This window comes from Astatotilapia calliptera, chromosome 4 (assembly GCF_900246225.1).
Source record: "Astatotilapia calliptera chromosome 4, fAstCal1.2, whole genome shotgun sequence".
In the NCBI taxonomy this organism is placed as follows: Eukaryota; Metazoa; Chordata; class Actinopteri; order Cichliformes; family Cichlidae; genus Astatotilapia; species Astatotilapia calliptera.
Genome location: NC_039305.1, coordinates 7789554 through 7806566, shown reverse-complemented (window position 1 = coordinate 7806566; position 17013 = coordinate 7789554). Strand labels below are relative to the sequence as shown.

Genomic DNA, 17013 nt, shown 5'->3' with positions numbered 1-17013 from the left:
GTTGCAAGTAGTGCAAAGGTGGCTCTGTGAGCAGGGATGCAGTGGTCACACTGGTTTTAGGGTGAATATAAAGGATATGAGGAATTCCATTTTTTTTAAGATTTCAGGTTACACTTAAATGTAAGTAATGTATAATAATCACAATCTTGAACCCTCTTATATCAGAGCTTGACAGAGACAACTCTTCTCAAGCAGCCAGTCCTGAATCAAAACTTGTACTATAGACAGTCGATGTTGATATGTCACAGTAATAAAAGCACAGGTGGAATCACAGTAAATCAGCATCCATCACTATACACCTCCCATACGTGTTATATAAAGGGGGATTCCTTCTGTAGCATATAAATGTTTGAAGTCTTGTTAAGCTGTCTAACACCTTCTGCTAAAACAGGGGAAAAGTCTCAACCAGCTTCTACAATGATTCTCATTAAAAATCCAACGGACGTGTTGAGAAACAGAAGGCATTTGTTTCAGAATGCAGGACATACACAAGTAAATAAATGGGAATACCCAAATACTTTTACAGTTTGTGCATGAATCTGAATGGCAGAGCCAACTGTGATAGAGACATACTACCCTCTGGTGTGGACTGTGCTGTATCACAGTCAGAGCTTTAATTGCTGAATTCTCTGTAACTGAGTCCATTCAGCTGGAATAAGAAGAAATGGGAAAGCTATTCCCATTTCAGGTGTACTGAAGCGTAGTAGAAATACACTCACTGGCCACTTTTTAAGCACACATCTACTTATTAATGCAAATTATCCAACCATATGGCAGCAACTCAATGCATTTTGGCAACTTGGCATGATTGTTGGTGCTACATGGGCCGGTGCAAACTTCTGATCTGCTGAGATTTGCCCACACAGGCATTTCTGGGTTTATAAAGAATGGAAAAAAAAAAAAGAAAATATCCAATGAGAAGCAGTTCTTTGTGTGAAAATGCCTCATTGATGCCAGATGTCAGAAGACAATGGTCAGACTGTGTCAAGCTGATATGAAGGCAACAGTAACTTAAATATCCAACTGTTAAAATTCAAAATGTGTAAACAACTCAAAATCCTCTGTTCATTCTCTGTTCTTTCCTCAGGCTAGTGGTGTAATGACGTGGGGGATATTTTCTTGGCTCTTTAATACTAACTGAATATCATTTAAATGCCACAGCCTACCTGAATATTATTGCTGAGCATGTCCATCTTTTTACTCATGTACATTTCTGATAGTTGATTCCAGCAGAATAATGTGCGGTGCCACAAAGCTTAAATCACCTTCACCTGGTTTCTTGAACATACCAACGAGTTCACTGTGCTCCAGTGGCCTTCACAGTGACTGTATCTCAGTCTAATAGAGAATCTTTGGGATGTGGTGGAACTGGAGGTCTGTGTCATGGGTGTGCAGCCGACAAGTTTCCAGCCACTGTGTTAAGCTATCATATAAATTTGGACCAAAATCTCTGGGTAGTTTTTTTCTGCACCATGTTGAATTTGTCTCATGGTGAATTAAGAATGCTCTAAAGGCAAAAAAAAAACAAACAAAAAACAAAAACAAACAAGATCCAACTTGCTGGTAGCAAGATGTGCTTAATAAAGTGGGCAGTGAGTGTATATTTCCCATGGTACCTCTTGCCACAGGTATAACTCTGATTACCTATGTAATCAAGAAGAGCTTCAGCGTGGAGTGTTAGTAAGGGGTGTTGTTGAAAGAGTCCTTATTGTTAAGTATGAGCCAATTTCATGAAGGCATGTTTACAATATAGCCTCCTTATTAGAATTTAACATCACAGTTTGCTGTTTTTAATCTCTGATGTGTCTTCTTTAGCCGTCATTGTATCACTTCAGGAAAAAAAAAGTATAGCAACACTCATGGACAGCAACGTGACGAGCTGATTGATGTGCTGGTTTGCCCAGGTTTGTGTGACTACAGCTGGGCCAAGTGGCGGAAAATGAGGTAATTAGCAGTTAATTGGTTTCAGGTTCTCTCTTAGAGTATAGTAAAGCGTGACTCATCGCCTGGTGTCAGGACGCTGCCAGTTAACTAATTAAAAGCTTTCCAGAGAGTATAAGACTGGCAGGGAACAGCCGCTCGGTTTTCATAACGTTCTGTAGTTAGAGTAACTTTCAGATATCAGAAAAAAATGAATGACATGCGAGCTGGGAAACCTGTCTGCGGTCAACCGCTGGAGTTGTTCAGCTGTTCTCATGGCGAGTGTAGCGCAACTTTCACCAGGCAGTGGAAACTCAAAGAGCATGAGACTGTGCACACCGGGGCGGTAAGGAAAATATTCAATTACGCAGTGCCAAAGCCTTTCTTTCTAAACCCTTTAAACTGAAAAATAAAGTAAGAAACAGTAACTTTACAACTATGACTAATGCGTGCAGCGCCCGTGCCAGTGCGCAGTTGCCGGCTGCGGTCGTCGCTTCTCCAGAAGCTCTCACCTGCGGCGCCACATGCTTGAGCACACCGGGGAGAAGCGATTCAAGTAAGTAACTCAAACACGGTTTTCCTTCTCTCAGCTGTCGTCTCACTTTGGTTTCTGATTCATGCAGATGCAAGTTTGTGACCTGTACAAAGACATTCTTTAACGCAAGCAAATTGAAGAGACACGTGCGCTTCGCCCATGGAGACAAAAATAAGTACTTCAAGGTTTGTGTGAATATACACTTATACACCAGATGGCACCAAAACTACATAATTTGCACCAGCTTCGTTTACTTTTGAGATAAACCGGTTTTCAAGCCTTGTCATTTTAATCACTTGTGCATTCCCGTCCTGTAGTGCAAACACCCAAACTGCTCTCTGACCTTCAAAAAGCGCAGATTGTTTAAGATGCACCTGAAGGAACATGAAATGGTTGTCAAGTTCAAGTAAGTCCATGTAATAGCTTGGATTCATATAAAATATAGTTCAGATTTTGCTCTGCTTTAACATATACTGACACTACTGTGTGACTTAAAGAAATTGCTGAAGCTGTCAAATGAGTTTCTGTATTAAAGATGATACTTTTACTGCTTTAATCAGCGTTTATACCTGCAGAATGAGCTGCCAATGCCTATGTGGGGTTGGTGTCTGTGATTAATTTTTACTTCTGTCTTTACTCCTGGGATACTTAGATGTTCGAAGGATGGATGCGCTGCCACATTTGACTCCCATATTGCCCGCAAAGCTCACGAGAAGAAGCATGCAGGTTGGTTTAATCTTGGTGGGGACTTGTCGTCTTTAATCTCGGTACAGTTTTTTCATTAAAATGGGGTTGAATGCTTTTGTGTGTAACCTTTTCATGCATTGAAGACAAAATAAACATGGCCCAGAAGGGAGATGGTGGATGATCTCATTTGTCTGGTCTCTGCAGGTTATCGCTGCCCTCATACTAATTGCCAGGTATTTGAACATACCTGGGGGAAACTTCAGAAACACATGATTAAACACCCAGGTGAATTTGACCATAGTACATAGTTTTTGTTTCCCTGCTCAGTGCTTTGTTGGTTAAAGGATGGCCCAGTTAATTGTTTTTTTGTGTTGCAGCCACATTTACATGCCAAGTGTGCAAGAAGGAGTTTAAGAAAGTGGATTCTTTGCGGAGGCACAAGCGGACGCATGCTTCCCACAAGCCTGTGCTGGTCTGTCCCAGAGATGACTGCCAGGCTTACTTTTCTACAACCTTTAACCTGCAGCACCATATTCGGAAGGTGCACCTTGAGCTGCTCAAATACAGATGTTCCTTCCCTGACTGTACTCGCATGTTTGCTATGCGGGTAGGTCTCTAGCAAGAAACTGGAAATGTGTACCTACTTTAAATCAAGAGATGCCAGTGAAACATAACATCCAGTTTTAAAGTAGCTTTAATAAACTTGATTTGCAATTTATTTTTTTTGGAACTTGTGTAGTGACTGTTTTTATTCTGCAGGAGAGTATGACCAGACACCTACTTCGCCATGACCCAAATGCTACCACTCTGAAAGTAAGACCTAATGGTGTAGAAGTAGACTAAAGCACCTACATATTTCTCTGCAAACCTGTTATAATTTAAATTCTTCAGGTCTAAATCTGGGGGTTCACTAATTCATTCATGTTTAATATGTGGAGTTAAACCAAGTTCATTTCAATTTTCTGACTCAACAGAAACGGCAGCGACCCAGGAAAACCTGGCAGAAACGCCTGAATGGACAAAATCTGCCACTCGTGGAGGAAAACCTGCGTCACCTATTTGCTCTGCGCATGCGAATCTCCAGACGTGCCAAGGTGGAAACGAACCTCTCAGGCCTCTTCAATGAGCGCAAGATCCATCACTATGTTGACCCAGAAGTCAATCTGCGTAACCTGTTTGGGATCAAACAGCATCAGGCTCTGGAGAAGAACGAGATTGCGCCAGTAAAAGGTTAAACAAGGATGCTTCCAGGCTTTTTGGTTAAGTTAGTACTTTGTTTCAAAGTTAAACCAAAGTTGTTTTTTTTTCTTGTTTAGACAATGGGTCTTTTTCCTTTTGAATGTAGATTGTATACATTAAAATACTTAAATTTCAAAGCAGTGTAACTTGACACATTGATTAGGATGTCAAGCTTTTGAGTCTTATTCTGGAGACGGCAGGTCTCAGCTGAAACACTTATTTTGTAACATGGCTTTTGACCCAATAAAAATAGTTGTGAGTTTCCTCAAAGTGGTGCTTGAATTCTAAGTGCTTGAGTGTTTAGGTGAACTGCTGAAGGTCAGCCCATCAGTGGCAGGTGCTGAAGGACCAAGATTTGTTTAGTCATATTAATTGCATCTCATTGTGAACACACTCAAACAGCTGTTCTTCTCCTGCATCTATCTTTTGTGCTTGCTTCGGGTGCACACATCAGTTGACATTTGCTGAACATGTTGGCGCTCATTAAATATGAACGAAGCACTGCACATGAGTAAGAACTGATGCACACAGCATGTCGTTTTGGAGGCGGATGAGACTTTGAACACAAAGATGAGTGTCTGCTGTCAGATCTGTACAATGGAGGTTAAGCTGTTGCAGTTTAGAGCCTGGCCTTTTTGTTTGGTTACACAAAAGGGGAATGGCAGTTATATGTACAGAGTAAATTTGTCCACCTGTCCAAAGTTGAGCTGCAACTAATTTTCTCCAGTGTACAACCTCGGTTCTTCGCGGTTTATGGTGTTACACAATAAAGACTTCAATAGTTCATAACATGGATGCGTCTCCCTACATGAAGGGAGATATTTGAGCTTCTGTAACTTCTACCAGCCACGTTTTTAAAAACATGTGACAGCTTTGGCCAATCATACACATACAGGCGGGAACAGAAATGCAGAACAGAGAAATTGCTATTAAAATCAAACCAAACTCTCCTAAAGGTTCTCAAAATTCAGTGTTGAAATTGCATCAATGCATTACACTAAATCTGTGGAAGTGGTCACTTCCACAGATTAAGTTTAATGCAATTTGATGCAAAGGCTTAGCTATGATCTCTGGTTTCAGAATTAACAATGGCTTTAGCATTAGTCGTCATTGTGGTGTATACTGGGCTGTTACATTCATGCCCTAGCTTATGTTAATGACAAATTCCTAGTTTGTAGACCGGCAGCTCTTTTGGGATTGCATTAAGTTCTCTAGGTGTTTGTAATGAAACCTTAAAATGTTTCACTCCTGTAAATGTCGTCTTAATGGTTCAAAATCAAGTGATATGTATTACACAGACAATTTATGAAGGCATCAGTACTTTTAGGCTGGCTTTAAAATGTTTGAACTATTAATCCACAATAGTTGGCATTTGCTCATGGGTTAATTGTTCTTGCTTTAGTTTATACCCTTCAAGCTTTTAAGAGTAATGAGGGTGGTGTGTGTGTTATTTGGCTGGCATTTAGGTGAGGAAAAAAATCAATAGAAGCCACTGGTTGATCTCTAACTTGTTTATTTGCAAGTAAGAAATGACCCTGCAGAAAATAAAATCTGCATTTTAAAATCAAATGGTGTCCTGTTTAATACATTTTCCCACTTCATTTTTGTCTGGGAGTTCAGTAAAACCATTTCCTTGTTATCTGTTGAGTAAGTCCTCTTTCTCTTGGTCTAGTGGAGCAAGACGAAGTCCATTTCAAAGCTTCAGTGCAGCTCTGCAACAGCCTGTCACTTTGAGTTTGAATGGTGTCTTTACTTCTGTTTCTTGTTGCTTAGCCGGAGGTCATTGTGCTGCCTCTGGCCTCTTTCCCTTTTTTGATGTCATACATTATTCTATATCGCACCACAGCTGACCTACATGCTCTGCCGAGCTGTAAGATCAGTTTTCAGGTTCACACAATCATCCTCCAGCAGTTAACCGTGTCTGCGTCATCCGCAATTCTTTCCCATGGTCACTGTATAGCTCATTCCTTTATAAAATGTCATTCTCAAAGCACAGATAAAAGCATCAAACACTGAGAGCCTCTCGAGATCCTGATATTGCTTTGGAAGTGTGATGTGACTTTCAGGGTAAGATGGAAGCAGAAATTTAAAAGGCGTGTGTTTCTATGGTGATGCACACAGTAAACAAGATTTTTTTTGTCAATAGATTAAAAAATATTTATCTTCAGAAGAACTAGGACAGTGTTTGCTGTGGAAAATACTGGAGTGATTGGATGTTCCTTGTTGACAGAGTTGATAATTGTTTTCAGCAGGAGTCAGCGGGCTGTCTGTCAGGGGCCAAGTGCTGGATGGATACCAGCAACACTATCAAACTGATTCACTCAAATTTAACTGCACCCTCATCACCCTCCTCTGGCTCTCTGTAAAGGCCATGCCAATTATCCACAGAGTGAGCATGACCTTTGGTCTAACTTTCTGAGGTTGATTTTTGCAGCTTGTGCGTCAGAGTAGCACAAAAGCAATTTTACAATACCATCACTGCAAGGGTGACTAGGACATGGTTTCATATTTACGACTATCTGATGAAGTATTGGTTTCATTATTTATTGTAGCTGTTCTTGTTTCCAAGTCCTTAGGCTCTTTTAGTTCCAGGATATAAATCATCCAGTCTCAACCATCCATCCATCCATTCGCTTCCACTTATCCTTTTCAGGGTCGGGGGGGGGGGGGGGGGGGTGCTGGAGCCTATCCCAATTTTCCCTAATTTATAAATTTTTATTCACACCTTTCAACTTTTATCCAAACTAATCTCAACTTGCAGTTTAACATTCATGGCTCTTCTTTAACCTTATATATTGTTTGGGAAATACTTTTTAACAGCACTGTAGGTCACCTGGTGAACCAAGTGAGCTACACCAACAACTCAGTCTGACGTTGACTTTGCAGACAAGTTTGAGGCTGACCATCAGTCAGCTTCAAAATAAGCCAATCAGCAACCAGCAAGAGGAGACTAAGGGATGTGCAGGATGGTGAAGCTGAATGATCGTCTGGCCCAACATATGAGCCAATGTGTTCCAGCGAGGGCCATCACAAGTGGTGGTTGCTCTTGTGCAAGTCCCCTGATCTAAACACAGTTCGTAGATGCAGTAGCAACAAAAAAGAACAGATGCAATGCATGTCCCAAGTTGTCCAGGACGATGCAGTACATCTATTAAGTGTAAGGAGTACACATGCAACACACAAAGCAAAACTGCCCCCCCCCCCCCCCCCCCCCCCCCCCCCCGTGTTTTATAGGCTGAATAGACATTTGTTCAGTGGGCTGATGCAGTCTATACTTTCAAGAGTACAGTAAATTTTGTAATTCATTTCAAAGAAGCATCAATACTTAGAAACCTTGATTCAAGATAAACGTTTTTTGTTTGTTTGTCTGTTTGTTTTTACCATGTAATGGTTATGATTGTTTTACTTTAAATTACATTTTATCAGATGGGAATTCCTGATATTAACCATATATATAGAATATATAATGCATCAAACTGGGATAAAGCAAACATCTGTTAAGTATTCGTAAATAAATTAGTATGACTTTATTGATTTAATAAGCCAATAATGCAGTGGATCTTACAGATCCGCTAATGTTGGCTGAGTAACAAAAAGACGAACTCCATATTAAACATGTAAAACTAATATACAGCAAATGTATCAGCAACAAAAAGGAAATTATTATGTATCTAGTGATGATGTAGAGGTTTGACCATCTTCTTTGCGATATGCTCCCTCTGTGCTTCAGTGTAAAAACATCTATGTTGTATTTTTATACAACCATCACTCTCTTGATTTTTAATTAACGGTGGCATTGCTAGTGTTCTTTTCCACTCTAGGGAAAAATGCATCAATAATACCTCTGACTTACCTCAATTCTGCTATGAGTCATTTTTTATTCTGATGACGTAAGCTTCTCGATAAAATTGCCTTGACCTACAGGAGCTAAAACTAACTGAGAGGCTTGAAAAGCAACAAAATGATTCAGCTAATGTCTCAGCTACAGTGAAAACCTGCATTTTTGTTTTCATCTCTAACACAACAAACAGGAACTCTATTTCAATTGTAATTTTACAGGTAAGAAAAGCACAGTGTGTATGCTTAGTGTTGGTGCCTCGTGCTGGTACAACTACGCTGCTCAAAAAATTAAAGGGACACTTTGAAAACACATCAGATCTCAATAGGGAAAAAATCATGCTGGATATCTACAGTGACATGGACAGGATAACTTGTTATGGAATGAAAGGAAGCCGCATTGTTTGATGGAAATTAAAATGATCAACCTACAAAGGGCGTAATTCAAAGATCACCTGAAAATCAAGGTGAAGAAACGAGCCCATTTTGCCAAAATTTCATTGTAGGAACACAAAATGATATTCAGTAGGTTGTATGGTCCCCACTTACTGTTACTTCAAACCTGACAATGTTGGGGCATGCTCCTAATGACATGACGGATGGTGTCCTGAGGTACACACTGGCAGTGTTAAGTAGTGTTGAATATCCCAGAGGTGTTTGCTAGATTTAGGTAAGCCAAGCTCAGGGGCCAATCAATAGTATTAATTTCTGCATCCTCCAGGAACCATTTGCATATTCTCATCACATGAGGGGAGGACCCAACTGAGGAACAGGAGGAACCCGATACTCACTGCACCAGCACAGGGTTTAACAATGGGTCCAAGAATTTCATCTCGATACCCAATGCCAGTCAGGGTGCCGTTGCCAAGCCTGCAGATGTGTGTGCGTCCCTCCATAGATATGCCTCCCCAGACCACCACCAAACCAGTCGTGCTGAACAATGTTAGGAGCAGCATGACACTTCTTCAGAGCCGATCATGTCTGTCACATGTGCTCAGTGTGAAGCTTCTCACATGTGTGAAAAGCACAGGGTGCCAGTGGTGGAGATGCCACTTCTGGTATATGGCAAAAGCTAATCCAGCTCCTCAGTGCTGGGCAGTGAGCACAAGGCCCTCTAGAGGAATGTGTGACCCCCAAGCCTCATGAATTCTACTTCTAATTGTTTGGTCAGAAATCTTCACACCTGTGACCTGCTGGAGGTCATTTTGTAGGGCTCTGAGCTCATCCTGTTCCTCCTTCCACAAAGGAGCAAATACTTGTCCTGCTAATGGTTTAAGGCTCTTCTACAGCTCTGTTCAGCTCTCCTCCAGTATCTGCCTGTCTCCTGGAGTACTCCATGCTCTTGAGGGTGTGCTGGGAGACACAGCAAAAATGAGAAGGGAAAAATGTCAGTAGCCTCCACCTATAAAACCATTCCTGTTTTTCTGGTGGGGTTGTCTCATTGGCACCTGTTGTTAATATCATTAATAAACCCTCTCTGCTGCTTAACTGAGATCAATATCCCAGAAATTAAATTAACTTGATGCTATACTCTGTTTAAAAGCGTTCCTTTAATTATTTTGAGAAATGTATGAGAAGACTTGGATTTACTTATTCGTCCCTTTTGTGTAAAGTGAGTTAAGAGATAATAGATAGTAATTGATGAACCATTCTAAAATCAAGAACTAAGAACATTCAAAGTACACGTTTGGATATTCTAATAAGGAAAGTCGGAGCATAACATAACTAATAGTAGTAGCTCCACACTATATTCTATTCACGAATTTATTTTCCATAAAATATAGGAATTTACACCTAAAGTGATTTTCTGCCAATGTACATTAACACATGCCCCTATACATACCTTGGGGTAAAGCAAGTGGTTATTCGAATTAATGTTGCCTTTATATCAACTCAAAGTGCTCTGGCTATTCTCCTCTAACATCAACAAGACATTTTCATTTTTAAATATTTATATTTTGGCATTTTGCCTTTTTTTTGGGTAGATTATCAATGGAGAATAGACAGAAAACAGGGGGAGACACAGCAAAGGGCCACAGGTTGCATTACAGCCATATGGCATATGGGCACCTGCACAGCCAGAGAGCTAAGCCAGCACCCAACAAGGCATTTTCACCCAAGCAACTGTTGCTCACTAAATATTTTCTCTTTTTGGACCAAAATCCAGATAGATCATCAGTTTCTGAAATACTAAGAGCAGCCTGTCTGGCACAATGCCACCTTTAAAATCTCTTAAAGACCCTTTCTTCGACATTTTAATGCATAATGCGTATAAATGCAATAAATTGCTGCCATTTGACTGCCGGCTTTTTTTGATATAGGATTTCATTTGTTTAACATTACATTAATGAGCAGCTGAAACAGGTGTAAACAGTTCTCATTGTTTGGGTTAAAGCAGAGTGGGGCACTCTTGTTATCAGCTTGTCATCAGCATGCATTGTTCAAAATCCAGCACGAGTAATTTGCAATGAGTAACTTGCAGACATAGGACATAATCAAGATATAACCAATGCGAAAAGATATACACAAATTTTAGAGCAACATATGATGGCATTAAGAAATTAAATATTTTTGTCAGAAAGGCCTTGTGCATTTCAGTGAGACATTATAAAATATGACACAGCAGGCCCTAGATTACTGAAAAAGTGAAATCCTATTAAAAAAAATTACAGCACTTGACTCTTCAGTTCCCAAATGATTGATAGAAGAAGAGGTGACAAAATATAGTGAGAACACAGTGCTTTTGGTATCCAAAATCAAAATTAGCAGTTTATTTTTAAAAAAAAAATATATATTTTTTTCTTACACAGTGGTCTACCTTTTAAAAAAAAATAATGTGGTTAAAGCATTTGAATGTTCTCCCTAATTATGGAAATGTTTCTGATGTAGTCTGAAGTGTCAGTGTTCCTGTTTTTTCGCAGTCAATAAAGCCTTGTTTAATTTGAGTAGTAACCCATATTTCTATTTTCCAATCTCATTTACAACACAGAGAAAGCCCAGAATCCCACAGAAAGAGAAACACGCTGGTTCAGAAAATCACAAAACAAGGAGAAAAACTGAAGTAGGTTAACCATACAGTCGTCATGCCCTGATTTAGCTGACGTCCTCCAGAATAGATGACCCAAAACCTTTTCCCCCCCCCTTTTCTCCATTTTCCCATGGCCCTGTTTTAAGAGAGCTTTTCACATAGCGGTAACCCAACCACATGCTTACTATACTGACAGGAGAAACACAATAACTATAAAATGGGGACCATTCTGCAAAGCTGTTAATGTACTCAGCTTCCTTCAGGGCACACTCTGCTGCAGCCCTACAGCTCTTTATACCATGTAAGGAAATCTAAAATACTACATAGCAACAAGCAAACAAAAGATACTTGTCACAAAATGTTCCATAACACAAAGGTCAAGAGGAAAACACCATCTGAATTTAATAGACAGATACATTTTAGATATATATTTTAAAACATGTCTCCAGTGCTTAGTTTAAAGGTAGCCTTTTGAGCTTGAAGTCTGGCAGAAGCACTACCATAGCAAGAAACACAATAGGAGCTCCATTCATCTGAACCAAGATGAATCATTAGGAGACACTGAAACCCGAGATTGAAGGGGCAGTATAGTTATACAGGATTCAGAACTGGAATTAGTAGACTTTTATTGTAGTTTTACCATGTACCTCAAAGAGAAATGAAGAACAAACACAATCGTTCGCGCAGAAAATATAAAAAGTACATATATAAAGTATATATAAGGTATGGTGATAAGGTACTGATGCAATAAAAATGATTCTAGGGATTAGTAATATGCTGCAAGTTATTTCCGAATTTCACAATGACTTTACCAATAACAGACAACATTGCACTGAGTTTCAAGTAATTTAAGAAAATGCTCATTGAACAAGAAATACACTTGGCTGTGGTACTATACATGATGACTGCAGGAAGAGGAAGAGAAGGAGTGGAAGAGGTGGTAGTAGTAGTGGTGGTGGGAATCAGTATATGTTGAGGTTCAGTGTTGTTGTAAATAAGCTGAGTCTGTTGTCCTGGATATTAGCGACCTGTAGTGCCTGCCAGAGGGCAACAGGTCAAACAGATGAGATATCATGGATTAAAATTTTCACCTAATGAATTTAAATTATTATCATTATTGTTATTATTATTGTTGTTGCTATATTTGGCTGAGCGCTGATGTTAAATCACATAATCAAAATTGTATGTTATTGATCATACAGGGGCATTGACTGGCGTGATGTTACCTCAGTTATGTCCAGTACACCTTGTTACCTGTGCATTTTAAAAAACAAAACAAAACATCCATCCATCTGTTTTCCTCTGCTTGTCCAGTTCAGGGTTGTGGGTGGGCTGGATGTATGTATGTGAGTGTAAATGGTGATGAAATAACATAATTTAATATTTGAAAAATTGATAGCATTTCATTAGTTATTTATTTTATTTTTGTAGAGTTTAAGACATTGATTTAAATTACATAATGCTTCAAAATAGATCATACACCTTTTCAAAATGAGTAGTGTCAGGTCTCTTTAACTCTTAAAAAATGTAAATAGGATTTTTATATGTAGTTGAAAAAAATCATTTTTCAGATGACATTAAATGATAAATTCATAGAAAAATTTGCATTTTTTGACCCAGTGTTACCATTTTAAAATGGCACTGAGTGTGTGAATGACTCAGTTACAGTTTATGGATCTATGTATGGCCACTTTAGCCCCCAAAACGTTAAAAATTAAAATCCAAACACTAATGGGTAATGTTACAGTGGCTATGTCTATAGACTACAGCAGTCACTAAGGAAGATTTAGGTAAACGTGCAATCACTTTATGAAATTTGTGGCTTTATGGCATGTCAAGGTGCTGATTAGGCAGCATGAATAGTGTACAGGTGTGCCTTAGACTGCCCACACTAAAAGACCACTCTGAAATATGCAGTTTGATCACACAGCACAATGCTGACCAGTCAGTATCTGGTGTGGCCACCATTTGCCTCACACAGTGCAACACATCAAATGGAGATGTGTTGCACCTTGTGAGGCAAATGGTGTGCAATGGAGTTGATCAGGTTGTTGATTGTGGGCTGTGGAATGTTAGTCCACTCCTCTTCAATACGTGTGCAAAGTTGCTGAATATTGGCAGGAACTGGAACACGCTGTCATATACGCCGAGCTGAGCGTCCCAAACTTGCTCAATGGGTTACATGTCTGGTGAGTATGCTGGCCATGCAAGAACTGGGATGTTTTCAGCTTCCAAGGAATTGTGTACAGATCCTTGCAATATGGGGCCGTGCATTATCATGCAGTAACATGAGGTTATGGTCATGGATAAATGGCACAACAATGGTCCTCAGGATCTCAACACAGTATCTCTGTGCATTCAAAATGCCAACAATAAAATGCACTCGTGTTCATTGTCCATATCCCCACCGCCACCATGGGCCACTCAATCCACAACGTTGACGTCAGCAAACTGCTCATCCACACAAAGCAACACAAGCCGTCTGCCATCTGCCCTGAACATTAAAAACTGTCAACAGAACACCTCTCCAACGTGCCAGACGCCATCAAATGTGAGCATTTGCCCACTCAAGTTGGTTACAGTGATGAACTGCAGTCATGTCCAGACCCCGATGAGGACGACGAGCATGCAGATGCGCTTCCCTGAGACGGTTTCTGACAGTTTTTGCAGAAATTCTGTGGTTATGCAAAACGATTGTTGCTGCAGCTGTCTGGATGGCTGCAGCAACAGCATTGCGCTGTGTGATCAAACTGCATATTTCAGAGTAGCCTTTTATTGTGGGCAGTCTAAGGCACACCTGTGGAATATTCATGCTGTCTAATAAGCACCTTAACATGCCACACCTGTGTGGTGGGATGGATTATCTCGGCATATGAGAAGTTCTCACTAACACAGATTCAGACAGATTTGTTAACAACAATTGATAGTAATGGGTCCTTTGTGTATGTAGAAAATGTTTCAGATCTTTAAGTTCAGCTCATGAAAAATGGGAGCAAAAACAAAAGTGTTGCGTTTATATTTTTGTTCAGTGTATTATGTGTACTAGCGAAACTCAAATTAAAAGTCAATGTAATGTCTACGTGATGTGTACAATGTTTGTAAAAACATTTTGCTAAATACTTTTATGTGCAGTGGGGTCTCTGGAATATGTTGTCATGTATATGTATAAATAAGTGTTCATGAAACAGTCATGCTAATAGTGTATGTAATAATGACTTTTTCTAATAAAATGGTTATGTAGCTTTCAAAAAAGAAGAAATATGTGTAATTATTATTATTTTTTTGCCATTTGCCCAATCACACTGTAGACAGTGACAAAAATGAAGATCAAAAGAATGATGTGATAACTTAAAAACATGCTACTTAAGCATAAATCTTACCCTAATACACGCCTGTTTTTGTGTCTTCCTTTCCTTTTCTTTGCATGTACTGTATTCTGCCAGTGAAGCTACGTGAATCAGAGAGTTCCTAAAATCATTAGTATTCATCTTGTATGGAGCATACATTCTTCTAGTAGACGTTCTTTCATTCATTTGAAGTTTGTCTGCTCGTGACAATGAAAGGAAATTCAGTCTGAAGGTACTATAAATATCTCCACAAAATTCCATGCCAACGCAACAGTTGCTTCAGTATTTTTACCCCAATGCAAGGAGTGGACTGACTTTGTCACGTGTAGAGTCCCACTGCTGACATGGTTAAAAAAATTGATTGATTTTGTGTTTGAATTTCAGCATTTAATCTCTGAGGCTTTACTTATGCAAATGAGACACCTGAGGTCCATTTTTATTTGAACAGTGAAATGAGTTCATACTACTCTGCCAAGATCAACATAACCTGATAGCCCTTCACATTAACCCTATAATCTTCCATCAAAGACATTTGGGCAAACAAAGTGGTTTTTTTTATCATCTTTCTTCACTTAGCTTTCACATTGTGTGCCTTTGTGAATATTTAACAGACCTGAAATTTTGTAAATCACTCACATACACAGAAACAAAAATATAAATTTATGTCACAAAGTCACCATCTAACTGAGGTTTCTGTTCTTAGGAAAGTGGAGCAGGCACAGCACTGGAAGTCATCCAAATAGTGTTTATTGTCAGACTGTAGGAATGCTTTGTCGGAAGGTTTTTCTCTCAGCTAGATGACTGCTTGCAGTTATTTTGTCCCACAGATTAGGTCCAGTGGAATGACAGAGAAAATTTGTTTTTCCTCATACCCTCTTAGTGCAAACGCCCTTTAGTGACTTACCGTCAGCAGGCAGTTTATCATTTTTTCTCGACCATTAGATCATGTCACATCATACATCAAAGCTCTTCTTTGCCTCCCTGCCGTTACTCTTCATCGTTGGTCTTTGGGTTTGGGAAATTAATTTTCACATGAAAATGTGCCAATATCCCAGTACTTCTTTTGTCTGTTTAAATTTGTAATCTTTGTAGTTTCATTTCCTGCCATCATAAAAAATATGCATAAAAACAAATCCATGAAGAGGGTATAATAAGCAGAGCATCATTCTCTGTTGCCAGTGCCTCAAGTAGAGGCACTGGCAACGGTTATTTATCCTTTTTGCATAAGACAGTTGGTCTGTATCTTGCTATAGGTATGTGCCATGTAGCTTTGTAGCTTTAGATTCAAGTGACACAGAATGTCAATTTCTATTTTCACTCCCTGGCTAATGGTATACGTCGAGAAAAGCCATACTGTTCCTTCACTGCTACAAGAATATGCATCATACATGGAAAAAAAAAAAGACGATGTGAAAATGACACACTGACATGATTTATTTTATCAGACTATCAGCGTCATTTTGATCAGATTAGCTGTGATTTTCTTGGCCAATGATCTGTGTTGCCTGAGATGAGAGTTGATTACCAGAGACATTAATTTAGGTTTGATTACACTTCCTTTGGTTGACATTCATATCACAGCATCCAGTGTTCTCCTTATGTCCTTACATTCACTTCATTTGCTCCTTCATCAGTCAAAGCTGGGCTTCCAATAAGTACCTTCTTCTTCTTAATTAAAAGTGCTGCAAGTGATCACATCACAGAATGAGACAGTTACCTTGTTTTATGAAAAAAAAAATCTGGCTATTACGGTATAATCATTTATCCAAGCGGTCAAATAGTGAAACCTGATTAAATCAAATTTGACATCCTCCAGAACTGTATTCTTGTTTTATTATATTCGTGTTGATACATTTTAATCAGTGACTCTTTGCCAGAGAGTCAGTGACTGATTTTAACGTGCTGCTTAATCATTATAAAAGAAAATGCATTTAGAGCAGCAGGGGGGCCGGGGTTCAATTAACAGCCATGTAATTCTGAGTGATTAGTTTACATGCTTCAGCTGCATCAGAGGAGGAAAATGCTACGCAAACCAGCAGTCTGAGTGATTCCTGTTTATATGCAGCCTTAAACGCAGAAAGAAACTTTATTGATCCCTTTGGGGAAAATGAGTCATTGCAAAGTCAAATGTATTTCAGCAAGCATCAAATGAAAGTAAAGCATAAAACATTAATAAAAAGAGATTAGCATGACACAGCGGCGCTCATGATAAAATTATGTTTGATTTCTTTCTTGAGAAGTAGTCAAACTTGAATCAAATTATTGGTTGTAATTATTTCAAAGCAAATAAATATGCCACAAAATATCTAATGTTGAGCATGAACTGTGAAATTTAAAAGGACTGTTGGAAAGTACACTCATTTCGCTTTGCTGTGTTATGAGAAGACTAATACATCATGAAGCTTCAGTAAACAGATGCT

The 17013-nt window shown here is 39.2% G+C and overlaps 1 protein-coding gene across 1 annotated transcript; it reads left to right on the top strand.

Annotated features, from left to right (window-relative positions):
- The first annotated feature begins 1999 nt into the window (after positions 1-1999).
- On the top strand, positions 2000-4651 carry 42sp43 (P43 5S RNA-binding protein). Its single transcript, XM_026163660.1, has 9 exons — positions 2000-2266; positions 2376-2476; positions 2544-2640; positions 2773-2861; positions 3108-3181; positions 3347-3427; positions 3520-3749; positions 3902-3955; positions 4117-4651. The coding sequence occupies exons 1-9, from the start codon at positions 2132-2134 to the stop codon at positions 4375-4377; spliced, it is 1122 nt and encodes a 373-aa protein (XP_026019445.1). The 5' UTR covers positions 2000-2131; the 3' UTR covers positions 4378-4651.
- Positions 4652-17013: the final 12362 nt, after the last annotated feature.